Raw genomic sequence first — 27,654 nt, forward strand, 5'->3', positions numbered from 1 at the left:
TCCTTTCTCTATGCTTCCTTTCTACCTTAGATTCACATCTTTCTTTGCACTTTAGGATACTGTTGTAACCAATTTTTAATTGAGCATCTCCCATGTGAAAATGTGATCTTTTTGAAGGTAGTCTCCATACCTTATACATTTTCCCCCCTCCCCTCCACCCCAGCAGAGACCCTGGCACATGGTAGAAGTGAAGTTGCTCTGTGACCCCATGGACTGTAGCTTACAAGGCTCCTCTGTCCATGGAATTTTCCAGGCAAGAGTACTGGAGTGGGTTGCCATTTCCTTTTCCAGGGGATCTTCCCGACCCAGGGATCGAACCTGGGTCTCCAGCATTGCAGGCAGACACTTTACCCTCTGAGCTACCAGGGAGGCCATGGTAGAAGGTCAGCCTTATTCCTTGGACTGACTTTTTCAGCAATTAGAGTATACTTTGAGCCTAACTTTAAAATTAGGAAGTTTGTTGCCAAACAGAAAAGAAATTCTTAACACTTTGATGGGGTAAAAATAAGGATTAACATGTTCATGAACGGCAATACTATGGCAAGACAGCATAGACAACTCTGTCCTGGTCTGCAGGTCCTGAACACTGCACTGTCTGGTTCCCAAATTCCAGCTCTAAAAAAGCAGCTCCAGTCATTTCTCCAAGCAAATCTTAGGAGCAAACAAGTCCACATAAGGCCTCTGTCTCTGGTGTAACTGAAATGGAGGAAAATGGACTACTGAAAGGGACCCTCTACTTTTTTAGACAAGACAAATGATGGGAGGAAGGAAAGCACTATGTTTTAAAAGGACTTAAGTCTTCTAGGTTTCTGTTGGCCTCTCATGCTCTTCCTTTTTGGAGAGTAAGCTCTAACCACTTGAGTTACATAAGAGGTTTGGTAAAGATCAATCAGTCTTTTTCTAAGAGACTTGGCCCCTGATACTACATCCAAACCATGAATGTATCCTGCATTGGCACCATCATTTAGAACAGGCTTGGAAACAGGTTTTGTTGCCACTTCCTTCTTTGTCCTTCATTTAGTAAATAGGCCTCTTTGTGTCTGTGTTAGTCGCTCAGTCAGTGTCCCACTCTTGGCGACCCCATGGAGCCCGTCAGGTTTCTTTGTCCATGGGAAACATACTGGAGTGGGTTGCCATTCCCTCCTCCAGGGGGTCTTCCCAACCCAGGCATCGAAGCCAGGCTTCCTGCATTGCAGATAGACCTTTACTGTCTGAGCCACCAGGGAGGCCCTTTACCTTCACTTTAACATGTAGTATGCTCACCGGCATGCTACATGTGAGCAGAAGAGATTGGGCGAATTAAGAAAAATATTTTCTGCAACTCTGTTCTTAAGATTCATTCAGAAAGAACCATCCAGAACAGGAATATAAACTCATTGTTGTCCTTTGAAACAGGGTCAAGAGGGAGTGCTGGTCCTTAAGGAGTGTGGAACAAAACCCCTTTAACAGTACTGGACTGCCTCTGAACTTCCATATACTAGAGGACTGATCATTCACATGGTTTAATCCACTGTCAGTCTGGCTCTCAGTTGCAGCCAGGTTATTCTGGTTGTTTCCTAGACCTCTGTAATAGGAAACTTTCATATGAGATACATAGCATTAGAGTCTAATGATGAGACTAAACTAATTTCCTGTTTATTATTTAGAGGCAGAGGTGCTCTGCTTGAGAAATACCAATCCATTAAAGTCACATTTTAAGACATTTACTTTAAATATCTGGCATATAATAAATGGATTTAGATAAGTGCTAATGATACAAAAATTGTAGAATGTTTTTACCTAAAACTTACTGAAAGGTTTTGTCTGAAGAATTCTTATCTATACACAAGTATAAGTGTGGGAGAGAGATTCCTGGTTACCATGAAATCTGTATGCTATTTCTAAAGGATTCTGACTTGTCTTTATGTATTTTTAAAATCTTTTATTTATTATATTTTTGGCCATGTTATGCAACTTGTGGGATCTTAGTTCTCTAATCAGGGACAGAGCCCTGGCCCCCAGCATTGCGAGCATGGTGTCCTAACCACTGGATTGCTAGGGAACTGCCCTGACTTATCTTTAAAACAAAGTACTTCACTTAAAATATTTCAACAAATTCTTAATAACTGGCAACATCTACATGTTTTAATGTTCTGAATACTTAGAAATAACATTATTACAGTTACAGAATCACATTTTTACCAAACACAGATTGTATTTCTGATTTTTTCTCTGTTAAAATTTATTTCTTTTTAGATGCTCTTTTTAAACGCTAACTTTAAAGAGTGAAGTTTCTCCCTCAGAAATAAAAATCTGAACAATTACTGAACTTTTAATACATACTTTTATAGGACTTCAAAAGCAAATCGTAATTCAAACCAATACCTTTAGAAGAAAAATTAAAAGCTCAGTTTAATTTCAAAGGTTTTCATAAGGTAGAGAATGCAGGCCATGTTTTATATTTAATAAACACAACTGTTGTATAATAAATACAAAATAAAAAGACAGTGATAACACTATCATCAAGGGGGAAACAGTATATTAACTTTAATCTAAAAGGCTGCTTCCTGTATCTGTCTTGGTGTTAGCTGAGTATTCTCTATTGATTTTGTTTACAGAAGGAATCTCTGTAGTCAGATTTATCTTTCACTTTCATGCCCCCACATGGGAAGTCGTAGGTGAATATCTGTAGGAATACAATTTATTGTCTGCTCCTCCACTGAGAAGTAACTGTATAAAGCGAGAGGGGAAGAAACAAACACAGAAGTAAATACAATTATATCATATGATAGCTAAACCTAATTAAACTACCAGTAGATATTCTGATTATAGAAAGAATTACAGATAAGCAATTAACTTGCATTGACAGTTAATACTCAGATGGGCCAATTGCATCAAATTTCACTACTATAGCACACACACACACACATATATACACACTATATTAACACTTTAAAAGTGATGATTTTAATTTGGCTAAGGCATAATATGCTATCATACTTTCTATGAAGCTTTTGCTAAGGAATCTAATAAAATTAAAAGTTTGAAGGGTAATATAGTTTTACCCATTTAAGAAAATTAAGTTTGTAAAGAACAGCACATTAATTGTTTATAGATAAGTGGGTATTCCAGATTTTTCAAATAGCCCTAGGACCTGTATTTAGAAAGAGTTCTTAGGCAATAAAAAACCTAAATTGTAATTAAGTACATTTTATAATATAGCCATATTTGTAATATTTTTTTAAGTAGGAAATACTTTGACACAATTAATCTGAAGCAGCAAGTTTACGGATGTAAAAATTTTATTAAAAATACTCTTGAGAAAAAAAACTGCTTCAAAATATTCAAAATTTTCTACTCCTAATAGTAAAGGATACTTTTTTCTTCTTTAAATGATGAGGTTTTATGAGTATTAACTTAGAATACAGAATTATAAATATCAGATACATTGAAACTAATAACTGTGAATACAAACAATAAATTTATTCTAATAATATAGTTTCCTCTATCAAATAACTGATAAATTCTTACCCCTGAGTCTGTCCAGTCTACACTCAGAACTTTGTCTTCATGAGCAGCCAGATCATAGAGAGGAGCCTTACAACTAAAGATGAAAATATTAACGTGTTATATGCATTTCATAGTATTAAACAAATATATGTGCATAATCACTTACACGCTTCTGAAAATTTTAGTTTGCCATCCTTGTCCCAATAACCACTTAATCTTAAAATTCTGAGTGTTTTCTTGACTGTCTCTCCCTGTATCATTAACAGATTATGGGTTTGGTTATTGCCTCTCCATTCTACTTGTAGAAATATGTAAATAAATTATATAGACATTCTCTTGGAGGCCCTTTGCATATATTATTATTGTAGCCCTAACTAAAGAAAGGAATCTGTAAATTTTTATCTTTAAAAAGTATATGTTTTTATTTAATTTCCTATTAACCTAATTTCTAATTTGATCAGTTTCATTCATTTAGGCCACTTGCCTTCCAATTCTGTGTCATATTAAGGCTCAGGATTCTTTTTTGCTATTTTATGTAACGAGGTGAGAAAGATGGATTTCATAAACTTGTGTATTTTCTTTTTTTGGCAAAAGATAAAACTATCACAGATTCATCCAGAATGCAAAAGATAACATATTGAGAAAATTCCTTTGATCCTGGCCTTCCTTTTTGATACCAATTATGTATCATTTCAGGGCATATGACCAAGAACATGTTTTTCACCGTTCTGCTTTTGGATCGTTATTTCAGTGTTCATTTTCTTTGTATTCAACAGGCAATTGATATACTTCTTTTATTAATCATAAACAGGAATTACCTTCTGGTATCCCACAGCTTAACCATGTTATCTAAAGAACCAGAAATGAGCTGCTGTTCATGGGTAGGAGACCACTTTACTGATGTTACCCAACCTGTATGTGAGGTTAGGGACAGCGACACCAAAGAACCATCTGAACAAAACAAAACAGATAACGATTATCAAATTTTAGAAAAGAGAAGTAGGCAGAACACCTCCCTCGCCCCCCACATCAAATTTCTAGAAAATTATCTTTCAAAGGTCCGTCTAGTCAAGGCTATGGTTTTTCCTGTGGTCATGTATGGATGTGAAGGTAGGTCTGTGAAGAAAGCTGAGTGTCGAAGAACTGATGCTTTTGAACTGTGGTGTTGGAGAAGACTCTTGAGAGTCCCTTGGACTGCACGGAGATCCAACCAGTCCATCCTAAAGGAGATCAGTCCTGGGTGTTCTTTGGAAGGACTGATGCTAAAGCTGAAACTCCAATACTTTGGCCACCTCATGCAAAGAGCTGACTCATTGGGAAAGACTCTGATGCTGGGAGGGATTGGGGGCAGGAGGAGAAGGGGACGACAGAGGATGAGATGGCTGGATGGCATCACGGACTCGATGGACGTGAGTTTGAGTGAACTCTGGGAGTTGGTGATGGACAGGGAGGCCTGGTGTGCTGCGATTCATGGGGTCGCAAAGAGTTGGACACGACTGAGCGACTGAACTGAACTGATCTTTCATATACAGCTCTAGTGAGAAGAGACATTGATGTTATTCACCCATGTTTTCTCCTGGAGATTTACAGAACTCACCTTTAGTTCGGGGATCCCACAGTCTGATATGCCTATCTGTACTTCCAGATGCTAAACGTTTACAAAGTGGAGAATAGGAGATACAATTAAACACTTTATTTCCTGTCTGGGAAGTGGAAAAAAAAAAAGGAAAGAACATGTAACCAGAGTAGGCTAAAAGTGATCATCTCCTAGAAGTTTACCACTTAAAAGCTCAAAGTTAAAATAAGTAAATTTTTTTTTTTTAAAAAGCTCTATTAGAGAAGCACTGAATTTGTAAGTCTTACCAAAGTTGACTTTAGACTGCCAGACTCAACATCCCATACTTTAATCGTGTGGTCCCAAGACGCACTGCAGATTTCTTCAGCATCTGACCACAGAACTGAGGAAATGGCTTCCTTGTGGCCAGAGAGGGTCACAATGGGAGTCTAGAAATGAAAAGACACCCAAAAGGGAAAGCATTTTCAGTTCAGAGTGATCAAAAAATAACAGTAGCTGTTACTTCTGAAACCCATATGCCAGATACTTTGTCGGGTGCGTTAGCCCTCCTGTCCTACCCTATTTCATCTTTACAGCAACCCTCTAAGAGACACTTCAGTTGAGAAAGATAACTTGCCCAAGGTCATGCTGCTTAAAGAAGGCAGATTTGAGTTTGAACCCAAATATTACTCCAAAATTTGTAGTCTTTCCACAAGATTCTGTTGCTACTCCATCTGCTCTACTTTTCATTTTCAGGAATATTAATATTGACACTAAAGTTTCCCAGTTGACAAACATGTCACATGTAGAAGCTAGGAGAAAAAGCCCTGGGGGCAGAAAGATGTAGGCTTGAGAAACGTGCTGCCATTCTACATGACTCTTTCAGGTTTATTAATTTCAATAAGTTATTCTCACCGCCTCATTTCTTCAGCGTCCAATCTTTAAATAGTGTCCCTTGTTCATTTATTAAAACTCCAAAATCTCTAACGTCCCTCTCAAATTAAAATCCTCAAAATAGGTAAGGTGTCTGTATTAAACACAAGGAAAATGTAAAAGAAAGAGGGAAAGAGCTCTGAAATGAGGGATACTTTTTTAACTCTGTTACATTTCACTTCCTTACATGTTAAGGGAATTACACCAGATCAGACATCAGCAAAGTTTTTTGATAAAGGTCCAGAAAGAAAAAAAATTTTAGCCTTTCCAGGCCACATACAGTCTCTTCTGCATATTCCTCTTTGTTTTTAAAGCCTGTTAAAAATGTAAAAATCCCTCAGCTCTCTATAGCACAAAAATAGGCCAGAGTGAGAGCTCCTGTTGGGCTGTTATTTGCCACCTCCTGGACCAAATGATCCCTAAAATCTCTTTTCCAGCTCTAAAATTTTCCTGAAAGAGGTAAAGCAACGTGATAGAGAAGTGAGGAACAGGGCAGCCTCTGTTGTGATCCAAAACAAAAGTAAGGTAACAGAGAGATAATCAGAGATTCCAGGATAGGAAATGACATGTAAAATGATGGGTAGACTTAAATGAATAAGCAATTCCATTCCTAGGTATGGAATTGGAATTGAAAAATGAAGACTTTTCAAGAAAAATGGAAACAGGTTCATACAAAAAACTGCCCACAAGTGTTTCTAGCAGTTTTATTCATAACTGTCAAACCAGAAACAACCCAAATATCCTTCAACTGGTGAATGATTAAACCAACTGTTGTACAATATATCCATACAATAGAGTGCTACTCAGAATTTGAAAGGAATATAAACCATGACATGGTGCTTCCCTGGTGGCTCAGACGGTGAAGAATCTGCCTGCAATGTGGGAGACTTGGGTTTGATCCCTTGGCTGGGAAGATCTCCTGGAGGAGGGCATGGCAACCTGCTCCAGTAGTCTTGCCCAGAGAATCCCTATGGACAGAGTAGCCTGGTGGGCTACAGACCGTGGGGTTGCAAAGAGTTGGACACTACTGAGCGACAAGGCACAGCACAAACCATGATATACCCAATAACTTGGATGAATCTTTGTTGTTCCCCTCAAATATATTATGTGGGGAAAAAAAAAACCTTGATGTGAAAGGCTACATACTGTGTGATCCTACTTATGTGATATTCTAAAAAAATTCTAGGAATGAAAATTAGATAGTAGTTGTTAAGAGTATCTAAATAGAAAAGGTTGACTACAAATGGGCAACATGAGTTTTAGGGGATGGCAAACTGTTCCATATCTTGAATATGTATTAGTTACATATTATATGTATTTACCAAAACTCAAAAGCTGTACACCAAAAAGAGTGAATTTTCTTGTTTTTGTTGTTTAGTTGCTAAGTTGTATCTGACTCTGTGAACCCATGGACTGTAGCCCGCCAGGCTCCTCCATCTATGGGATTTCTCAAGCAAGAATAATGAAATGGATTGCCATTTTCTTCAAAAAGGGATCTTCCTGACCCAGGGACTGAACTAGTGTCTCCTGTATTGGCAGGCAGATTCTTCACTGCTGAACCACCAAGGATGTAAATTTTTTTAAAAAAGAGGTAGAAAAGTCAACTTTGGCACTGTTAACTGCAAACAAACTTCAGTAGAATGAAAGTGAAAGTGACACAGTTGTGTCCGACTCTTTGCAACCCTGTGCCCTATACAGTGCATGGAATTCTCCAGGCCAGAATACTGGAGTGGGTATGCCGGGAGCCAGTGTGAGGAATCCCACCCGTGACAAGATCAGGCGGCAGAGATCTGATGGGCAAGGTCGAGTCAGATCTCAGGTTTTCCTCCTGGTATTTCCTGAGTGTGTACCCCCAAAATAAGAACATGCCTGCCTGGAAAAAGTCATCTCAAGGCTTCAGTCTTCTGCATTTGAAAGGGTGTTTCAATCCAAAAACCCCTCTGATGGCTTTTTAGCCTGCCTGCAGGACTTATATAGCTGTGCATGTGATTGTTTGAGGCCTCCTGACTGCAGGAGGCACAGGAAGCTTAAAACATCCTAGGAATGTAGGGGCTTCCGAAGAGTCAAAATCATTAGAATAGGACTGATTAAAGGTATCATTTGTTGAGCCAATACTTGCTGCCAAATTTTCATATCTTTTACTTGTTGATATAGTTGGTATATAGAAAAAACAAGTAGCAACATTAGATCTTTGAGTTAAGTACCTTCTTTGTTATAACCCACTGCGCCTCCGTTCTATAGAGGTGTAACTTTAGTGCTTTAAGGAGATGCAGATTAAAGAAAAACACTTCAGGGGAAACGAGATTAACATTCATTAAGGAAGAGAGCCAAAAAGTGTTAACAAGCCTCTTGGCCAGAAGATAATGTAAATCACCTGAGACCTTTTGTATACAAAAAGATATATAGAAAGAGTCTGGGCTGCTAACGCTGCATAATTTTGTATTATCCATTGATCTCTCTGTATAATCAAATGTATAAAAGGCCTTGAAGGACAATAGAGGGGGGCCAGTCATTGGAAGGACTGGTTTCCCCCGTGTCTCCTCTTTACTCTAATTTCAGGCTGAATTCCCTTGGAATGTGGAGGCTCACCATGTCTACTTTCTTGTCCCGGCTTTTAAGATCTGTGAGAGAGAGAGCCCAAGGCGCCGGCGGCCGAACATAGATGGTGCAAGTTCCTTGTCTGGAACTTTATTGGTCTTCCACGTAAACCAAGTTAATCAGCCTCTTTTCTCCACTTAATTTTCCTACTATACTATTTCTTCCTAATCTAATCTTATGTTAATAAATAAATAAGTTTTTCCCTCGCCAACGCCGTCCCCGCTTCAAATTCCCTGGATCTACCGGGGCTGGACCCCAGCATGGGTAGCCTTTCCCTTCTATATTCAGTAGAATAATACTGGAGAAAAGCCATTTTGAGAAAAAATGTAGAAAAAACCCTATCGTATGTTAATGTATTAATATGAAACAAATGACCATTAAATGAACTGATTGAGAGTGTTATTCGTGTTAAGAGAAGTCAAATACTAGAAAGAAATCTAGAGAGAAGACAACTATTTTTGAAATTTGTCTTATTTTAGTCTTCACAACCCAACTTTTCCTATTATTTCTGATTTTCACTTCAAATAGCTCTTCTACTTTTTCTCTGCATTCACAATTTGGCTAACTGGTACAAGAGTCCTAGCTTTTTGGCTTCTCTTAGCTTTTGACATGCCTTCTTCACTAAGCTTAATCATTTCCAGCTTTTGATTTAAAATGTGAGACATGAGACACTGCCTTTCCCTTCAATACCTAGAGTCCACTGTGGGGGTTTTTAACTGGCCTGATTTCAATATTGTCGACTCTCAGGAATAGGGAGGCCCAAGGAGGGAGACAGAAATGGGGGAGGAGCTTGTCGGTGGAGCAGTCAGGACATACACATTTACTGATTAAGTTCACTGTCTTACAGAGGCATGGTTCATGGCACGCCAAAGCAATTACAATGGTAACGTCAAAGACCACTGATCAGGACTTCCCTGGTGATGCAGTGCATGGCAATTTGCCTGCCAATGCAGGAGACGTGGGTTTGATCCCTAGTCCGGGAAGATGCCACATGCTGCAGAGCAGCTAAGCCCGTGCGCCACAACTACTGAGCCTGCGTGCTGCAACTACTGAAGCCTGTTCACCTACAGCCTGTGCTCCACAACAGGAGAAGCCCCTGCAGGCACAATCAAGAGTAGCCCTCTGCTCGTCGCAACTAGAGAAAGCCTGCTCAGCAACAAAGACCCAGGGTAACCATAAATAAATAAATAAAATTCTATAATAAAAAAAGATCACAGATCACAATAATAATAATTTAAAAGTCTGAGGATTTCTCATGGTGGTCCAGTGGTTAAGGACAGTGAAGGACAGGAAAGCCTGGCATGCTGCAGTCCATGAGGTTGCAGAGTCAGGCATGACTGATCGACTGAACAACCAGGGGTTAAGACGCTGCGCTTCCAATGCAGGGGTTGCAGATTGGATCCCTGGTCGGGGAACTAGGATCTCACAGGCTGTTTGGTGCAGCCAAAAAATAAATACATTAATTTTTAAAAATGTCTGAGATATTATGAGATTTATTGATATCAAAGTGTGACACAGACATGAAGTGATGAATGCTGTTGGAAATATACCAACAAACCTGCTTGATACATAATTGCCACAAAGCTTCAATTTATAAAAACATATTATCTGCAAAGTGCGATTAAAAATGAGCTATCAGAGAAGGCAATGGCAACCCACTCCAGTACTCTTGCCTGGAGAGTCCCAGGGACAGGGGAGCCTGGTGGGCTGCTGTCTATGGGGTCACACAGTCGGACACGACTGAGACAACTTAGCAGCAGCAGCAGCAGCATGCCCCTATATATGAAGTATAAAACTAGATGAAACTAATCTAAGTGATACAAGTCAGAAGAATGATCACTTTTAGGAGGCTACTGATTTCAAGGGAGCCTAGAGAGTCTTCTAGGAGGTGTTGGTAATTCTTGATGTTTTGCTTTGGATAGTGATTACTTGCGTATACACAACTAAAAATTCATTGAGCTGCATACTTCACTATATGTATGCCAAACTTTAATTAATATAAAGGTTTTTTAAAAAGCTGCCTTAGGAGTAAAGAATTTTGATCATTCAAGAACTCTTTCTACTCAAGACATATTCTTTAAAGGTTGATCAGATATATGCATCAATAAATTGCCACTGGCACATTATCCAATTGATAAGGCATTTATAATTTTAATTTGTCCTATGAGAAAAATGATAAGGAAGCTGAGTTGCGAATCATTCCACTTGCAATTCAGCAGTCTGTGTTTAAATGTATAAATTGTAAATCACTACTTCCTATTGAAAACAGTAAGTGCTACTATTTATTGCAGTCTACCTGAGTTTGATGAATTATTTGTGATCATACTTTATTCCTCATTTTCAACAACTTTATAAGCTATCTTTTTATTGGTGACTATAAGAATTAAGGTGCAAATGTGTACCTAATTCACTGCATATCCATTAAAGCTGTGAGATAATGAAAGAAAAAAATATGATTTCCTACATCTGACTCAGTATTGTTCCTCTCATTAAGTATATTAATTCAGGCAGATCATAATAAATATCCTTCTAAAGGAACAGAGCAAATATGAATGAACTTTCTGAGTGTAATTTAATTGGCTATACTAGTGAAATGACGGAATCAAAACTTCAGAACTCTTGATTTCTAGTGATTTAGGAGATGTACTAGAATTACATCTTTGATGTATGAAACATTAATATTATTACTACTTTTAAAATTGAAGTATAGTTGATTTACAATGTTTGTTAGTTTCTGGTATATAACAAAGTGATTCAGTTACATATTCTTTTTCAGATTCTTTTCCATTATAGTTTATTACAAGATGTTGAATATAATTTCCTGTCCTATACAGTTAAGACCTTGTTGTTATATATAGTAGTCGGCTAATCCTAAACTCCTAACGTGTCCCACCCCAACCACCACCTTTTCCCTTTTGGTAAACATAATTTTGTTTTTTACGTCTGTGAAACATTATCATTCAACAGTTAGGTAATGAGATACTTAACTTTGTGTAAGCTCTAACAATTAAAAGATCTTACTTTAAAATTCACCATGAGATCAAATAAAATAGCTAAATAACCTACCAACCTGTAAGCCTAGCTTTTTGTTGTTGTTTAGTTGCCAAGTTATGTCCAACTCTTACAACCCCATGGACTACAGCACGGCAGGTCTCCCTGTCCCTCACCATCTCCCCAGAGCTTGCCCAAGTTCACGTCCATTGAATCGGTAATGCCATCCCGCTATCTCATTCTCTGTTGCTGTCTTCTCCTTCTGCGTTCAATCTTTCCTAGCCTCAGGGTTTTTTCCAATGAGCTGGCTGTTTGCATCAGGTGGTGAAAGTATTGGAACTTCAGCTTCAGCATCAGTCCTTCCAATGAGTATTCAGGGGTGACTTAAGATTGACTGGTTTGATCTCCTTGCTGTCCACAGGACTTTCAAGTCTTCTCCAGCACCACAGTTCGAAAGCATCAATTCTTCAACCTTCCTTATGGTCCAGCTCTCATGTTCGTATATGACTACTGGAAAGACCATAGCCTTGACTATACAGACCCTTATCAGCAAAGTGATATCTTTGCTTTTCAACACACTGTCCATGTTTGTCATAGCTTTCCTGCCAAGAAGCAACCATCTTCTAATTTCATGGCTATAGGCACCATCTGCAGTGATTTTAGAGCTCAAGAAGAGGAAATCTGTCACTGCTTCCATATCTTCCCCTTCTGTTTGCCATGAACTGATGGGACTGGATGCCACAATCTCAGTTTTTTAATACTGAGTTTTAAGCCGGCTTTTTCAGTCTCTTTCTTCACCCTCATCAAAAGGCTCTTTAGTTCCTCTTTGCTTTCTGCCATTAGAGTGGTATCATTCGCATATCCGAGGTTGTTGATATTTCTCCCAGCAATCTTGATTCCAGCTTGTAACTCATCCAGCCTGGCATTTTGCACGATGTGCTCTGCATGTAAGTTAAATAAACAGGGTGACAATAAACAGTTTTGTTGTACTCCTTTCTCAATCCCGAACCAGTCATTTGTTCCATACAAGAATCTGTTACTTCTTGACCCGCATACAAGTTTCTCAGGAGACAGGTAAGATGGTCTGTTCCTATCTCTTTAAGAATTTCCCACAGTTTATTGTGATCCACACTGTCAGAGGCTTTAGTGTAGTCTATGAAACAGAGGTAGATATTTTTCTGGAATTCCCTTGCTTTCTCAATGATCCAGCAAATGTTGGTAATTTGATCTCTGAGGTCCCTCTGCCTTTTCTAAACACAGCTTGAACACCTGAAGCTCTCAGTTCACGTACTGCTGAAGCCTAGCTTGAAGGATTTTGAGTATAATCTTACTAGCATGGGAGATGAGTGCAATTTTACAATAGTTTGAACATTCTTTAGTATTGCCTTTCTTGGGAATTGGGATGAGGACTGACCTATTCCAGTCCTGTGGCCATTGCTGGGTTTTCCAAATTTCCTGACATACTGAGTGTAGCACTTTTATAGCATCATCTTTTAGGATTTTAAGTAGCTCTGCTGGAATTCCATCACTTGCACTAGCTTTATTGGCAGTAGTGCTTCCTAAGGCCCACTTGATTTCACACTCTAGAATATCTGGCTCTAGGTGAGTGATCACACCCTTGTAGTTATCAGGGTTATTAAGATCTTTTTTGTACAGTTCTTCTGTGTGTTCTTGTCATCTCTTCTTGATGCCTTATGCTTCTATTAGGTCTTTACCATTTTTGTCCTTTATTGTACCCATGCCCATCTTCGGATGAAATGTTACTTTGATATTTCCAGTTTTCCTGAAGAGATCTCTAATTGTTCCCCTTCTATTGTTTTCCTCTATTTCTTTGCACTGTTCATTGAAAAAGGCCTTCTTGCCTCTGCTGTTCTCGGAACTCTGCATTTAGTTGGGTGTAACTTTCCCTTTCTCCCTTGCTTTTTTGCTTCTCTTCTTTCCCCTGCTATACACAACCACTTTGCCTTCTTACATTTTTCTTTGGGATGGTTTTGTTTGCTGCCTCCTGTACAATATTATGAACTTCTGGCCACAGTTCTTCAGGCGCTCTGTTTACAAGATCTGCTCCCCTGAATAAGTGAGGAGGCATGCCGTGCAGGGCCATCCAAGACAGACAGGTCATACTGGAGAGTTGTGACAAAATGTGATCCACTAAAGGAGGGAATGGCAAACCACTCCTGTATACTTCCCGTGAGAACCTCATGAACAGTGTAAAAAGCTTAATGCCATTATATTCAGTGACTCAAAATCCAGCAGTTTCATAATAAAAATTTAGTAATCTACTAAAAGAAAGTCTAATTATGGTTGAAGTACCAAGACAAAAGGAAACTAAGTACAGTAAAGTACCGTCAGTTCTCACGAATACTTACCCTTGTTAGTCCCAACTGCTCTGTTTTCTGTTTCTTTCTTGGTCGATTTGTGGATTCTTCCATTTCATCTTCTTCATCTGTAGGAACTACATCATAGAGAAGTAGATATGATAAATTTAAAATTTAAAGTAAATATTAATTACAGACAATCTCAAAGGATTCTTATATTTCTGGGCATATACTTCATGTTATCTCAACTGGTTAGGAATGAATATTTTTTTTTTCATTTTGGTTAATGGAAAATCCTATCTAAAAACAATACATTGGTTACCAATCTTCCAAAAGGAGAAAGCAAAAAATAAAGTACATTAAAATCCTAAAATCTAACCAGTTTGGTATCTTATAAGGATTTTCATTATCGACCTTCATCAGTTACCAGATCTATGAAAAGTTGCTTACTACTTTATTGTAGGAGAGTTTTGACAAGAGTGTATTTAAAGGGAATGATATGGTAAATAAACATGTTAAAAGGACATACATTCCAGCCATCTTTATTTTTCTTGACTATTTCACTTTTATTTTTACTGCATTAAAAAAAATTAATTTTATGTATTTATTTTTGGCTGTGCTGGGTCTTCACTGCTGCATGGCCTTTTCTCTAGCTGCAGTGAGCAGAGGCTACTCTCTGGTTGCAGTGCCAGGCTCTCGGGTGTGCAGGCTCATGAGTTCAGCCCCTGGGCTCTAGAGCACAGGCTCAATAGTTGTGATCCATGGGCTTAGCTGCTCTGCAGCATGCAGAATCTTCCCAGATCAGAGATCAAACCCATGTATCTCCTGCACTGGCAGGTGGATTCTTTACCACTGAGCCACATGGGAAGACCTATTTCACTTTTCTATCAATAAAAGTGTTTCATAGTTTTGTTTTAAAGAACAAAAACAAAAAACTTTGTTATCCAGCATTTGGCTAGGTAGGAAACCCAGATAAACAAACCGTAGAGTTTAATGTTTTGTAACTGTTTATAAATGTCATGTGCTTTTCCCAGAATGACTATAAGCATCTTAACGGTAACTATTCATTTATACGTCATCTACCCAGCACTATCAAAAAGTATTTCACAAAAGGAAAAATTCCTCCATAAACGTTTTGCCTCAAAACTGCTTGCTTTAATGAATTTTGGGAAAAAAATAAACTAAAATGGGTTTGTATTTCCTGCCATCTTACACATAATTATTTAAAACTGTTTAGGCTTTTCTTGATTATCTTCCCCTCTCCACTTCTACTCTGTGAACTGAATTTAGGGTGGGGATGGCAGTTTAGTCTCCGAGTCGTGTCTGACTCTTGCGACCCCATGGACTGTAGCCCACCAGGCTCCTCTGTCCATGGGATTCTCCGGGCAAGGATACTAGAATGGGTTGCCATTTCCTTCTCCAGGGAATCTTCCTGACCCAGGAATCGAACCCTGGTCTCCTTCATTGCAGGAAGATTCTTTACCAACTGAGCTATGAGGGAAATTGTACAGTAGCAATAGAGCAATTTCCTCAAAAGTTAGCAGAGGTATTCTGTTAACCTGTGCAAGAAATAGTTCTGTACTACTATTCTTTAAAACATATGTGGGTTTTTCCCCTTCTTTTCTTCCAGAAGTGTTTTCTTACTATTATCAAGGAACCTTCCTTGAGCCCCCCTTTCCCTCTGATTGTTCCTTCAATTTTTTCAAAGTAAGAAAGTTCAGTAAAATTGTATTAAAAAAATTATTTAAACTAAGCCACCTTAACTAAGAAATTTCTCTAATACTAAAGTATCAATATGACTCAGAAGATTAGTTATTTCCAGGTTTCTGAATAAGGGAACTCTGAGAACTAAGGCAGTTAAGTCCCACTGCACCAGACGTGTCACTGATACTTGCAGGGACTCAGTGACACTACCCAATAAATAAGGGAGTGGTGGGGCAGAAAGACAGAAATTACTAATTTTTCTCTCTACTATAGTACTTTGTTTTGGGCTTCCCAGGTGGCAATAGTGGTAAAGAACCCACCTGCCAGTGCAGGAGATGTAAGAGACTTGGGTTTGATCCCTGGGTCAGGAAGATACCCTGCAGGAGGGCATGACAACACACTCCAGTATTCTTGCCGGGAGAATCCCATTTGCATTCTGACGGCCTACAGTCCATGGGTACAAAGAGTCGGACACGATTGAAGCGACTAAGCATGCATATAGTACTTTGTGACCCAAAAGCCATGGTCCAATTTTTATGGCAAAGTATGGGCTAAAAAAGTCTTTTTTTACATTGTAATTCTTAAAATACCACTAATAAGAGAAAGTAGAAGAAATATTTCATTTACCTGTAGACCAAATCTTTAGCATCTTATCCCAGGAGCCACTGCAAAACTAAAGAAAATGAAGGGAAAAACAGGATGAAATATAATCCATCATATTATTTGCCTTTTTTCCCCCTGCTATTTAACTTGAAACCTTTACTTTGCCATGAAATCCTTACGACTATGGCATCGTCTTTTTGCTCGTCTTCCTAGTCTCTGGGAAGTTGTATCCTCAATCTCATGGCAGTTTAAAGAACTACCATTCTTACGGGGCCTGTACCCTGGTCACGGTTGCTTAGATCAGGGTGGGCCACTGACCGACGCTGTGCCAATAAGTCTCTTCCTCCTTCAGAGCCTGTTTTGGGAAAACTTGTGTTCTAGAGAGTTGAAGTTATTCATCTCCCAGAGACAGTACAGGGTGTAAAACCTGGGAATACCGAAGGCTAGGTTTTATTACGTACGGAAACCAGTTTGAGGTGAGAAAATGAAGTCAATATGGGGAGACAAGAGAAGGAGGAGGTATGCCACATTCGAGCTTCTGCTCCACTAGTTTGAAAATGATCATCACCCTGCTCATGATGTGATTCATCACTCCTTCCTTAGATCTTTTAAGCTAAAAAATTTCAGGATGAGTTTCTGTCTCTTATAGCCAAGAGACAGGGAACAGTTAATTCACTTAAAGTTCGACTCAACAACATGTAAACCTTCATTATGGCTCAGAATGAATACACATCAATCTTTGAATGCAGAAATGTCCTCTACTATGCTAACTGGCAAAGAACTATTGAAGAAACAGTCTTAAATCTAGAATACGTAATTGTGGTTTGAAGAATTTTCAGATGAAGAGTTTATAACCCCTCTTAGTAAAAACTGTGTTGCCCTCACGGTTTGTTTTAACTTTTACCATTCTGTCATGATACAGAGTAGATAAGCGATAATTGTAAAACAACCTCGATTAACACCAACTTTAGTGTATGCCAAGCCTTAGGTGATCAGCTAGACATTTTTAACTGATGACAGCACTATGAGTAGTTGAAGGACTGAAAATGGAAGGTTACACAAAGAAATTACTTGTTTACCTGAGTTCTTAAAATTTCTGCAGTTTATATAAAATTCCAAACCAAAGATACCGAGAGTGAGGGAATGACTCTTGATATGTCTAATCATATGAGTATTTACTTCTGGTTTGAAATCATATTCTTCAGCTGTTATAAAAGTAGGCCAATCACAGTGACTTTATGAAGAAAAGAACTTACTCGCACAAGAATCTCAAATTCTAACTGAACACAGTACTACTAACACAATAGCTACTTACTTTGGTTCCTGTGCTGTCCACAGCTATGGAATCCACACTGCCAGCATGACCCCTGCAGCAGTGCAGAGCCTTCACCTTGTTCCTTTCCACATTCCACTCCCATAAGAGAATAGTCTGATCCATAGAGGCACTCAGTAGCAGACAAGACAAATTGTCTTAAGAAAGGAGAACACAAGAAACAAATTAGTACAAAAATTTTACAGTGTTCTGAAACTAAAGAAATAAGTCTTTTTGTGGTTGTTGAGAAAGATGTTGAAAAGGTAAAAGACCTTTGGGAAAAAAACTAGCTTATGGTAAAAAGGGAAGATTCTTCAAAAATACTATAGGGACTTCCTTGCTGGTCCAGTGTTTTAAAATCCTGCAGTTCCACTGCAGGGGGTGCAGGTTTGATCCCTGGTCAGAGAACTAAGATCCTGCATGCCATGTGGAGCAGGTAAAAAAAAAAAAAAACTATGAAAAAGATATGCATTTAACACACTCACTATTAACTTGAAAATGTATATTACAAGACATAATTTTAGGATTCACTTCTACTGATTCACGGATTTTTAGAAAATATGTCTTTTCTTAAACACTGGGTATTTTAAAGTCCCCATAATAACTAAGGCATGAGACATTTCCTATCCTGTCCCAATTCTGCCCCAGCATTGAAAATGGCTTATTTCCAATTTCCTATCTAGGATTCCTCTCAGTGTAGGCAAAGAGTCCTAACCTTTTTTCACCCAGGCCACATCTTTTACAACATCTGTATGTCCCACAATTGTCATTATTGATTTTCCTTCCAAGGACCAGATCCGAGAAGTCTTATCATAAGAACCAGTCAAGATCCTATGAGGAGAAAAAAAAAAAAAGTCCTATGAAATACAAAAAGCACCTTTTTCAAACCCTGAAATCAATTTTATTTCTAAAGCAATGATAAAGTAAACCTTGCAAATTATATTTTCTAACCTTTAATATAAAGATTAAGACTTCAAAACACACTAGAATAAATCAGAAGATGTTACATTTAGCTTTTCCCCCTCCTAAAAATAAAAATATAATTGACAAACCATAAATATCATTTTTACTATTGTTGTAAAATACTACCACTCCCAGGGAAGCTAAGCAAATTGTTTGAAAAGCCTAATAGTCCTTTGTATTTAACCAGTGAAAACCATTAAATAGAAAACCAGTAGAACCATTTAAAGTAAAAAGTAAAACCAATAAAAACATAACTATGTAATAACTCTCGGGAGACATTCATTGAATGCAGACTCCTACTACGATCCATTATTGATGTGTTTTTCTACAAGTAAGGCCAGTAGGGTTTTGTTCTAAACCCAGTCACACCTTCTGATTCCAATCTGTTCTTTTCAGCCCTAAAATAGCATGACTTGCATCTTCAGGGTAGTAGGATAGCAGATCTGTGGCTAGAAAAGGTTTTTTTCCCCCTCTATGAAACAAGTTATATTCTTAGTCTTAAAACCAACATAATCAAATAAATGCCCTAAGAGACACAACATATTCGGAAGGTAAGTGTCACTATGATATCTTGAGACAGAAAAGAAAACCTATTAATAGGTATATTTCTTCTTGACTATACTAAATTTAAAGGTCTTTGGCATGGTGACGAGATATATATGTGTGTGTGTATATATATATATATAAATTACTTTCACAAAGAACAGGCAATCAAACAAAAATATTCACATATTACATTTAAAACAAGAACATTCATCTGGCAATACCATTCCTCTGTCCCTTCGATTGCACTGATCCAGTCATCATGGAACATGCATTGTTCCGGCTGAGGGGCAGTGTACTTCTCCACGTACTCTAGTTCCACAACTTCTTCCTAGTCACAGAGAAAAAGCAGAAATCCATCAGGTGGTGCAGTTTTTAAATAGTATATTATGAAAATAAAGGAGCCCCAGTTTACCTCCTTCATATAATTCCTCTTCCAAATCCAAAAATTTTGGAGCCATATAGAAAGTGAAAAACTTTATTTGACCTAACAGTATGCTAAGAGTAATATTAAGAAATATTAATGATTTTGGAAAACTTATGCTTAAAGTGGAAAAAAAGAATATAAGAAACTATAAAATCATAAAGGATATAATTTAATGGATACAGAACTTCTCTTTAAGATGATGAAAAAATTCTGGGAATGGACAATGGTGATGGTTGCATAGCATTGGGAATGTACTTAATGAATTGTACACTTAAAAATGGTTAAAAGATAAATTTTATGTATATGTTAATTACAGTTTCAAAAATTGCCACCTTAATTATAAAAGCAATTATAATTTATATTTTAAATTATAAAAGCAATAATAAGGTAAGTTTGACAATTAGAGGAAGAGGGCAATCACTAAAAATCACATAAACCCAACCCACAAGCTTATATATATGTACAATCATTTTATACACCTTTACTAGTAGTAAACATATTTGCTTAATATGTTTCTTGGTAACTTCACAAACATGAAATTATCTTTCCATATTCATTTATCTGCATTCTTTGAATAATTTTCTTCTCTTAGAAGAAAAGAGAGGATTTAAAAATTGAACGTACAGAAACTGAGGTTCAAATTTTTAGGAAAAAATAATAATCAAAAGGCTCTTGGTTGCTGTAGATTCAGGTTGATTCTAGATGGAGTTTTCCTACATTATCTGGTAATACCTTCAGTAAAATAGAGCAGATAAACATTTGAACTTACTGATGAGATGTTTTCCAGTTCCATGTGTTTGAACAAGGGCATTCGTAGAAACTGGCCCTTGATGAGGAAATCAAACTCCACATGTTTGTGGAACTCTACAGAAAATACGTAATAAAATTATCAGTATTAGGACCTGAAGTGGTATTGGCAGACATAAATGAGAGACCCAAAACAAACAGGTACCTATTATCCCAGTGTGGCCTCCAAGTTTCCCTAGACTTTCCCCGTGGTACAACAGGACCACGTATTCCATATTATGTGATTTTAAAGAACAGAAATACTTTGCTCTGTTGGTATTAATATTTTTACTGTGGATAGTATAACCATTCTGAGTAAAGAAAACCTTTGTATTCTATGAAAAATCCCAAAATACCCAAAAGTAGCAATAACATAATGAATTCTCATTTGAATCTTTTGTCAACTCATGGACAATCACCTGTACTCCTCCCCCTCCTCTCCTGCTGGTTTATTTAAAACCAAAACTCAGAAATGACATAATTTCATCTGTAAATGCTTCAGTATGTATCTCTAAAATATAAAGACTTTTAAAAAGTCACAGTGTTAAAAATTAAAAATTATTTCTCCTAATATCATAAGGCCAGACAATGTTCGCATTTCCTTGTTTTGTAAGTGTCTTTTTACAGTGAGTTTTTTTAGAATTGGCATCCAAAGTCCTCACATTATATCTGATTAATATCTTTAACAGTTCTCCATCCTTCTTTTCCTCTGCCTTTTATTTACTGAAGAAATTGGGTCTAATACTCACATTCTGGCTTTTGTTGTTTAAATCTCCAAGGTATCCCTTAACATGTTTCTCTACCACCTACATACAACCTGTATATTAGGCAGACCTAAATGCCTGATTAGACTTTGGGTTTACTTTTGGCAAAATATTTACACACAGTATTTTTTCCTATTGTATCACATTAGGAAGCATCTGGGGGCTTCCCAGGTGGTGCAGGTAGTAAAGAACCTGCCTGCCAACGCAGGAGACATAAGAGACATGGGTTTGATCCCAGGGTTGGGAAGATCCCTTGGAGAAGGGCATGGCAACCCACTCCAGTATTCTTGTCTGGAGAATCCCATGGACAAAGGAGTCTGGCAGTCCAAGTCCATAGGGTCACAAAGAGTCAGACACGACTGAAGCGTCTTTGCACACACGCATGAAGCACGCTACTTCACTGTGACTCTTTTTACGATATTAAATTATCTCTGAGTTCAGAGGATGTCAGTCGGTTCCCATCCATCACAATGTTCTTTGTTAGCCTTTTACCTAATAAATGGCTTTAGTCGCTACTGATGATCAGTTCTTAAATCCATCACTTCATCTGGAGTTACGAAATGCTAAAAATTCTTCATTCTATCTGATTTATTAGCTATACTCTTTTTTAAAGAATTCCCCGTCTCTCTGTCTTGTTGCTTTTTAAAAATCTGCATCACAGAATTAACAGAACGAACTTATGCTTACTGGCGGGAAGGGATAGTTAGAGACTTTGGGATGGACGTGTACATACTGCTATGTTTAAAATGGATAACCAACAAGGAGATATTGTACAGCACATGGAACTCTGCTCAATGTTACCTGGCAGTCTGGATGAAAGGGGAGTTTGTGGGAGAATGGATACATGTATATGTGCAGCTGAGTCTCTGGTTCCCCTAAAGCTATCATAACATTGTTAATTGGCTACACCCCACTACAAAATAAAGTTTTTTTAAAAAAATCTGAATCATTTGCATCTTCAACTCAAAAGCAGTAACAGAGTTATTTGATTTATACAAAAAGATAAATGAATGTTCATCTACAATTTAGAAAACTATGCAAATACTTGCTTGAGTGCTCAGTTGTGTCCAACTTTTACTTAGGTAACAACAAAACCATGTACTCGTATTACAAAGCCTCTATTCCAAGAAAATAATTCTTATTCTAGTTTGAAAGAGTTTTTCAGCGAGCAGGATATATGACATCTTTGAAATGATGTCTGATGATTCTATTCATCAGAATCTCTATATTATATCCATGATGAAGACGATAGGAAATGCTATACGAATATCTCTGTATCAAGAACTTTTACCCTAAAAATCTTTATTCCTAAATCTCAACCATCTTCTCTCCATATTGCCTTAAAAGCAGATTAAACTGATTTTTTCCGCTAAAAACTTATTTAAAACATTTTTCAAAGTTATCATGTAGGAGGGAAATTATATGTTATAATTTATAAATTTTACCATTATAAAATGCATGCAGTATTATAGAATAATGTCCCCAAAGGGCTATAAATAACAATGTGATGTACTTTATTTAGTTAGTCATTTTGCCCTCTCCTAACATTTCACGGTATATACCTACCATTTTTGGCCTCCAACAATTTATTGATGATGTTACTAAGGTCAGCAATTTCAGCGGCTGCAGGTATGGAGAAGGGAACATCATCTACCGCATATCTACAAAAAGGAAATGATACATCAAATCAAGTTTACAAATATTTTAACAAACGCGCATTTATTCATTCAACAAACATTTACTGGGTATCTAATACATGCCAGACATTTTGCTACATGGGGTTAGCAAAAAATGAATTAACCTGTGGTCTCTGTACTTGAAAAGGGTTTATAAATAAACAAATACAAGGAAACTGTGTAAGAACAATGTAATAAGTAATACATAAAATGAGAGAACAAGGAAGTAGTAGGGTATTTCAACCAGAGAAAAGGAAGATGAGAGAGCAGAGTCTGAAAGGATATATAAAAAAAGAAAAACACTCTTACACTACACATAGAAAAGTAAGTTTTCCCTGGCTGACGCGGGGGAAGACAGAAAGAAAGGGTGCAAAAAAGCAGCATACACAAATAAAAAGCTAAGTCATTAAACTGCCCAACCAACCTATTCCAAAGTGTTATTTTACTCTAGACAGTGACCAAGGACAAGGCTAACAAGATGTGCATGGATTGGCTTGGATGCTGTATGCAGTACTTTTGACTTCTTTCCTTAGGCAATGAGGAACCACTGTCTAAGTCAAATAACAAACATCATCAAAATTTTGTTTCGTTAGATCTCTCTGGGGCAGCACTGCAGTGACTAGATTAGAGGCACCCACAACAGGAGGCAGATCAGAAACTCTTTTGAGAGAATAGGAGAAAATTCTTGCAAATCACATATCTGACAAGGAACATGCATCTGGAACATATAAAGAACATTTATAACTCAATAATAAAGACAACCCTATTTTTAAAATGGGCAAAGGATCAAAATAGATATTTCTCCAGAGAAAACATACAAATGACCAACAGGCACATGAAAAGTTGTTGAGCACTGTTAGTCACCAAGGAAATGCAAATCAAACCACAAGGAGTTATCACTTCATACCCACCAGGATGTTTACAATAAGAAAGACAGATATTAAGTGTTGGTGAGTAAATGGAGAAACACTTATTCATTGCTGGCAGGAATGTAAAATGGTACGATTGCTTTGGAAAAATCTGGCAGTTCTTCAAAAAGTTAAACATGGAATTATCACTTGACTCAGCAACTCCAGTCCTAAGTACACACCCAAGAAAAATAAACACATATGTTCACACAAAAACTTGTGCACAAATAGTTCACATTACCAGTATTCTTAATAGCCCCAATAGGTGAAAACAACCTAGAAGTCCATCAACTGAACAATGAAAATAAAATGTGGTATAGCCACACAATGGAGTATTATTCATCTGTAAAAAGGAATGAAGTACAACATGGACAAGGCTTGACAAGCACCATACTAAGTGAAAGGAGCCAGTCACAAAGGACCACATATTATATCATTCCATTTATAGGAAATGTCAGAGACAAAAATTGAATAAGTGACTGCCCTGGGCTGGGGGTATTTGGAAACTTTTGGAAGGGTGGGGGGAAAACGGTAACAACAGCAAAAGAGTGATGAAAAATGTTCTAAAATTTTCTGTGGTGATGGTTGCACAATTCTACAAATATACTCAAAATTAGTGAATTGAACACTTCAAATGTGTAACATCTACTATACGTGAATTACAGCTTAATAGTTGTTACAAAAACCAAAACCAAAAATGTCTCCATAATGTCTAAATTATGGCTTTATTTGTGCAGAATGTAAAAGAGGTTTAGGTAGAACTTACAGGGCTCATCAAATCTATAAGAAATCTCTTTCTGCAGCAAAGGGAGTTAGGGGAAGAGGCTTCAAATCTTGTTAAAATGTAGATTCTAAATCAGTAGATCTGAGGTAAAGTCTGAGATTGTGCTTTTGCTAACCAGCTCCCAAGTGACGCTGGCCTTCAAACTATACTTTTTTGAGTAGTAAGGCTGTGGATATATATTTATCATGTTGAAAAAAGTAAGGACTTATTTAGGTTCTCCAAAAGGTATCAAAACCTAGAAACTGGAAGTGTTGGTTTACTGTTTTGGTCAGTAAGATGGGGGTGGCGGAGGGAGAGAGAAGCATAATTCACACACTTATACATGAACATACATGCATATGTAAATTATATGCATCAGTTCAGTTCAGTCGCTGAGTTGTGTCCGACTCTTTGTGACCCCGTGGACTGCAACACACCAGGCCTCCCTGTCAATCACTAATTCTCGGAGTTTACTCAAATTCATGTCCATTTCGTTGATGACGTCATCCAACCATCTCATCCTCTGTCGTCCCCTTCTCCTACTGCCTTCAATCTTTCTCAGCATCAGTCTTCAAATGAGTCAGCTCTTCGAATTAGGTGGCCAAACGATTGGAGTTTCAGCTTCAGCATCAGTCCTTCCAATGAATATTTAGGACTGATCTCCTTTAGGATGGACTGGTTGGATCTCCTTGCAGTCCAAGGGACTCTCAAGAGTCTTCTCCAACACCACAGTTCAAAAGCATCAATGCTTTGGCGCTCAGCTTTCTTTATAGTCCAACTCTCACATCCAAACATGACTACCATATGGAAAAACCATAGGCTTGACTAGACGAACCTTTGTTGGTGAAGTAACGTCTCTTTTTTAATATGCTGTCTAGGTTGGTCATAACTTTTCTTCTGAGGAGTAAGTGTCTTTAAATTTCATGGCTGCAGTCACTATCTTCAGTGATCTTGGAGCCCCCAAAAATAGTCTGCCATTGTTTCCACTGTTTCCCCTTCTATTTGCCATGAAGTGATGGCAAATCTCAAAAAACTAAGAGCATGGCATCTGGTCCTATCACTTCATGGCAAATTATATGCATATACATGAATAAATCTACTTTCCCCCTTCATTTTACTGATCAGAACATATTATATATAAGGGAGAGGAAAGTTTAATTTCTAGATTTTGTTAACTTTTGGGGAAATCTAAATATATAAACAAACACATATACACACATTTGGCATTTAGCCATTTATCACAGCAATTTAAATAGAGTTGCAGTTGCTCTAGTATTTCTTAAAATTGTGTGTGAATCAACAATAATCTCCATAAACCTGTTAATTAGAAAAAATACAGCAGTCATGCTATTGCATCACCTATTCCTTTAGAACTATTTAGACTAAGTATATATACTCATCTGTATTGATAATACAATTCATATATGCTGTATGCAACAGTACAAGAGGTGTGAGTATGATTTACCAGGTCAATTCATAAAACTACAAACAAGGAATAAAAAATGTAATCTTAATTGATGGGGGAGTTTTTTAGTTTTTCAGTTCAGTTCAGTTTAGTTCAGTGGCTCAGTCGTGTCCGACTCTTCGCGACCCCATGAATTGCAGCACACCAAGCCTCCCTGTCCATCACCAACTCCCGGAGTTCACTCAGACTCGCGTCCATCGAGTCAGTGATGCCATCCAGCCATCTCATCCTCTGTCGTCCCCTTCTCCTCCTGCCCCCAATCCCTCCCAGCATCAGCGTCAACTCTTAGCATGAGGTGGGCAAAGTACTGGAGTTTCAGCTTTAGCATCATTCCTTCCGAAGAAATCCCAGGGCTGATCTCCTTCAGAATGGACTGGCTGGATCTCCTTGCAGTTTTAGTTTTTAGCTGACATTAACTTGTTAATACAGCTTATATTTATTATTTATCATCAGTACCAGAAAAACTAGACAAACATTTGTTGACTCAATCAATCCAATTAGCATAACGTAGTCTCTACCATCAGGAGACTTACAATATAGCTGAAGAGACTAGGCAAACAAAAAGAAAAATTAATAGTGTAATATATGCCACAAAGCAGAATACAATTACGCTTCAAACGATTGCTATGTATCTGGGGACCATTTGTAAAACTGGTAAAATGTTCATATACATATACGTATACACATACGGGTGTGTATATATGTATACACACACATATATAACATGCATACGTATATGTGTAGATATATGTATATAAATACCCAAAATTATAACTGAATTGACCTCACACTCTTATCAAAAATCAGTTCTACCAACTCCCTATTGGGAGCTCCACCTTCTAGCGTGGTTTGGAAAAACATCATCTATCACCTACTGAAGAAAACGAAGTTCATGTTTTCAGACACCACCACTAGCCGCCAGACTCTAACGATATGGTCCGTTGTTCACTGCTCAGTTGCATAATGCACTTCATTCAGGAAGCAAACCTGAAACCCTTCAGGTCTCTCTACCCTTACAATTCAAATTATATACAGCCTGAGAAGCTAGGCAGGAACAATGGGAGAGAAGTCCTCGCAAGGTACCGCAGAAAACGTGCTGAAGCGACGAATCCAGTCAAAAAGGGAACAGGTAAATTGACGGAAAAGACAACCAGGCATGCCCAAGGAAGAGGTCCTACGAACGAATTCCGGGGGCCCGGGGCGGGGGAGGGGAGGGAGTGAGGAAGGGAGAGAGAGGGAGTACGCTCACTTACTTCTTGTTGTCAGTGAAGAAGCGTGTCTGGAGCTGAGCCATGGCGTACCTAGAGAAACGTATGAGTAACAATCAGACAATCGGCACTCTGGTCTTTCAGTACTACAAAAACGGGGATCTCAAAATGAGGCTGCACGTGTCAGAGAAAAGATGCAGTCGATCCCAGGGCTTCCGCTTTCTTTGCCCGGGCCTCAGCCAGAAGGGACCACGAGGCTGCCCTTCCTCAAGATCCAGCCCATAAACATCAACTACCTATTCCTAGAGTAGGAATCGTCGATTAGTGAGGCATAGTTTTAAAGGCGTCGCGTCTCTTCAATTTTTTTTGTATTTAAAAAAATATATATATATTTAAGCTTGCGATCGATTATGGAGATAGAAAGAGGCCCGTTTCAAACCGACTTCTCTCCGTTTGAAATGTTAACAGGCTATCCTTAGTCGCGATAATTCAGACACAGCTCTTAGATACTACGACTCCCAGAAAGCAGCGCTTCTCAGATGATGTAGCCACTGGGAATTGTAGTCTTTTTTACCACGCTGCCCTCAGGCTATCTTCTTTGCATTAAACCTTCCCGACTCCAGGCAACGACCTATTATATTTCCTCGG

General features: G+C 38.0%; 1 protein-coding gene across 1 annotated transcript; it reads right to left on the bottom strand.

The window, feature by feature from the left end:
- Positions 1–2,289: 2,289 nt before the first annotated feature.
- WDR12 (WD repeat domain 12) lies at positions 2,290–27,221 on the bottom strand. Its single transcript, XM_068967973.1, has 13 exons — positions 27,052–27,221; positions 22,553–22,647; positions 20,206–20,300; positions 19,234–19,340; positions 18,219–18,334; positions 17,507–17,661; positions 16,216–16,261; positions 13,936–14,021; positions 5,353–5,493; positions 5,087–5,192; positions 4,308–4,440; positions 3,511–3,583; positions 2,290–2,709 (listed from the first exon to the last, which is right to left on the bottom strand). Exons 1-13 carry the CDS (start codon positions 27,090–27,092, stop codon positions 2,632–2,634), a joined length of 1,272 nt encoding a protein of 423 aa, XP_068824074.1. The 5' UTR covers positions 27,093–27,221; the 3' UTR covers positions 2,290–2,631.
- Between the last annotated feature and the right edge of the window lie 433 nt (positions 27,222–27,654).

The sequence above is a fragment of the Capricornis sumatraensis genome, chromosome 3, assembly GCF_032405125.1.
Source record: "Capricornis sumatraensis isolate serow.1 chromosome 3, serow.2, whole genome shotgun sequence".
NCBI lineage: Eukaryota > Metazoa > Chordata > Mammalia > Artiodactyla > Bovidae > Capricornis > Capricornis sumatraensis.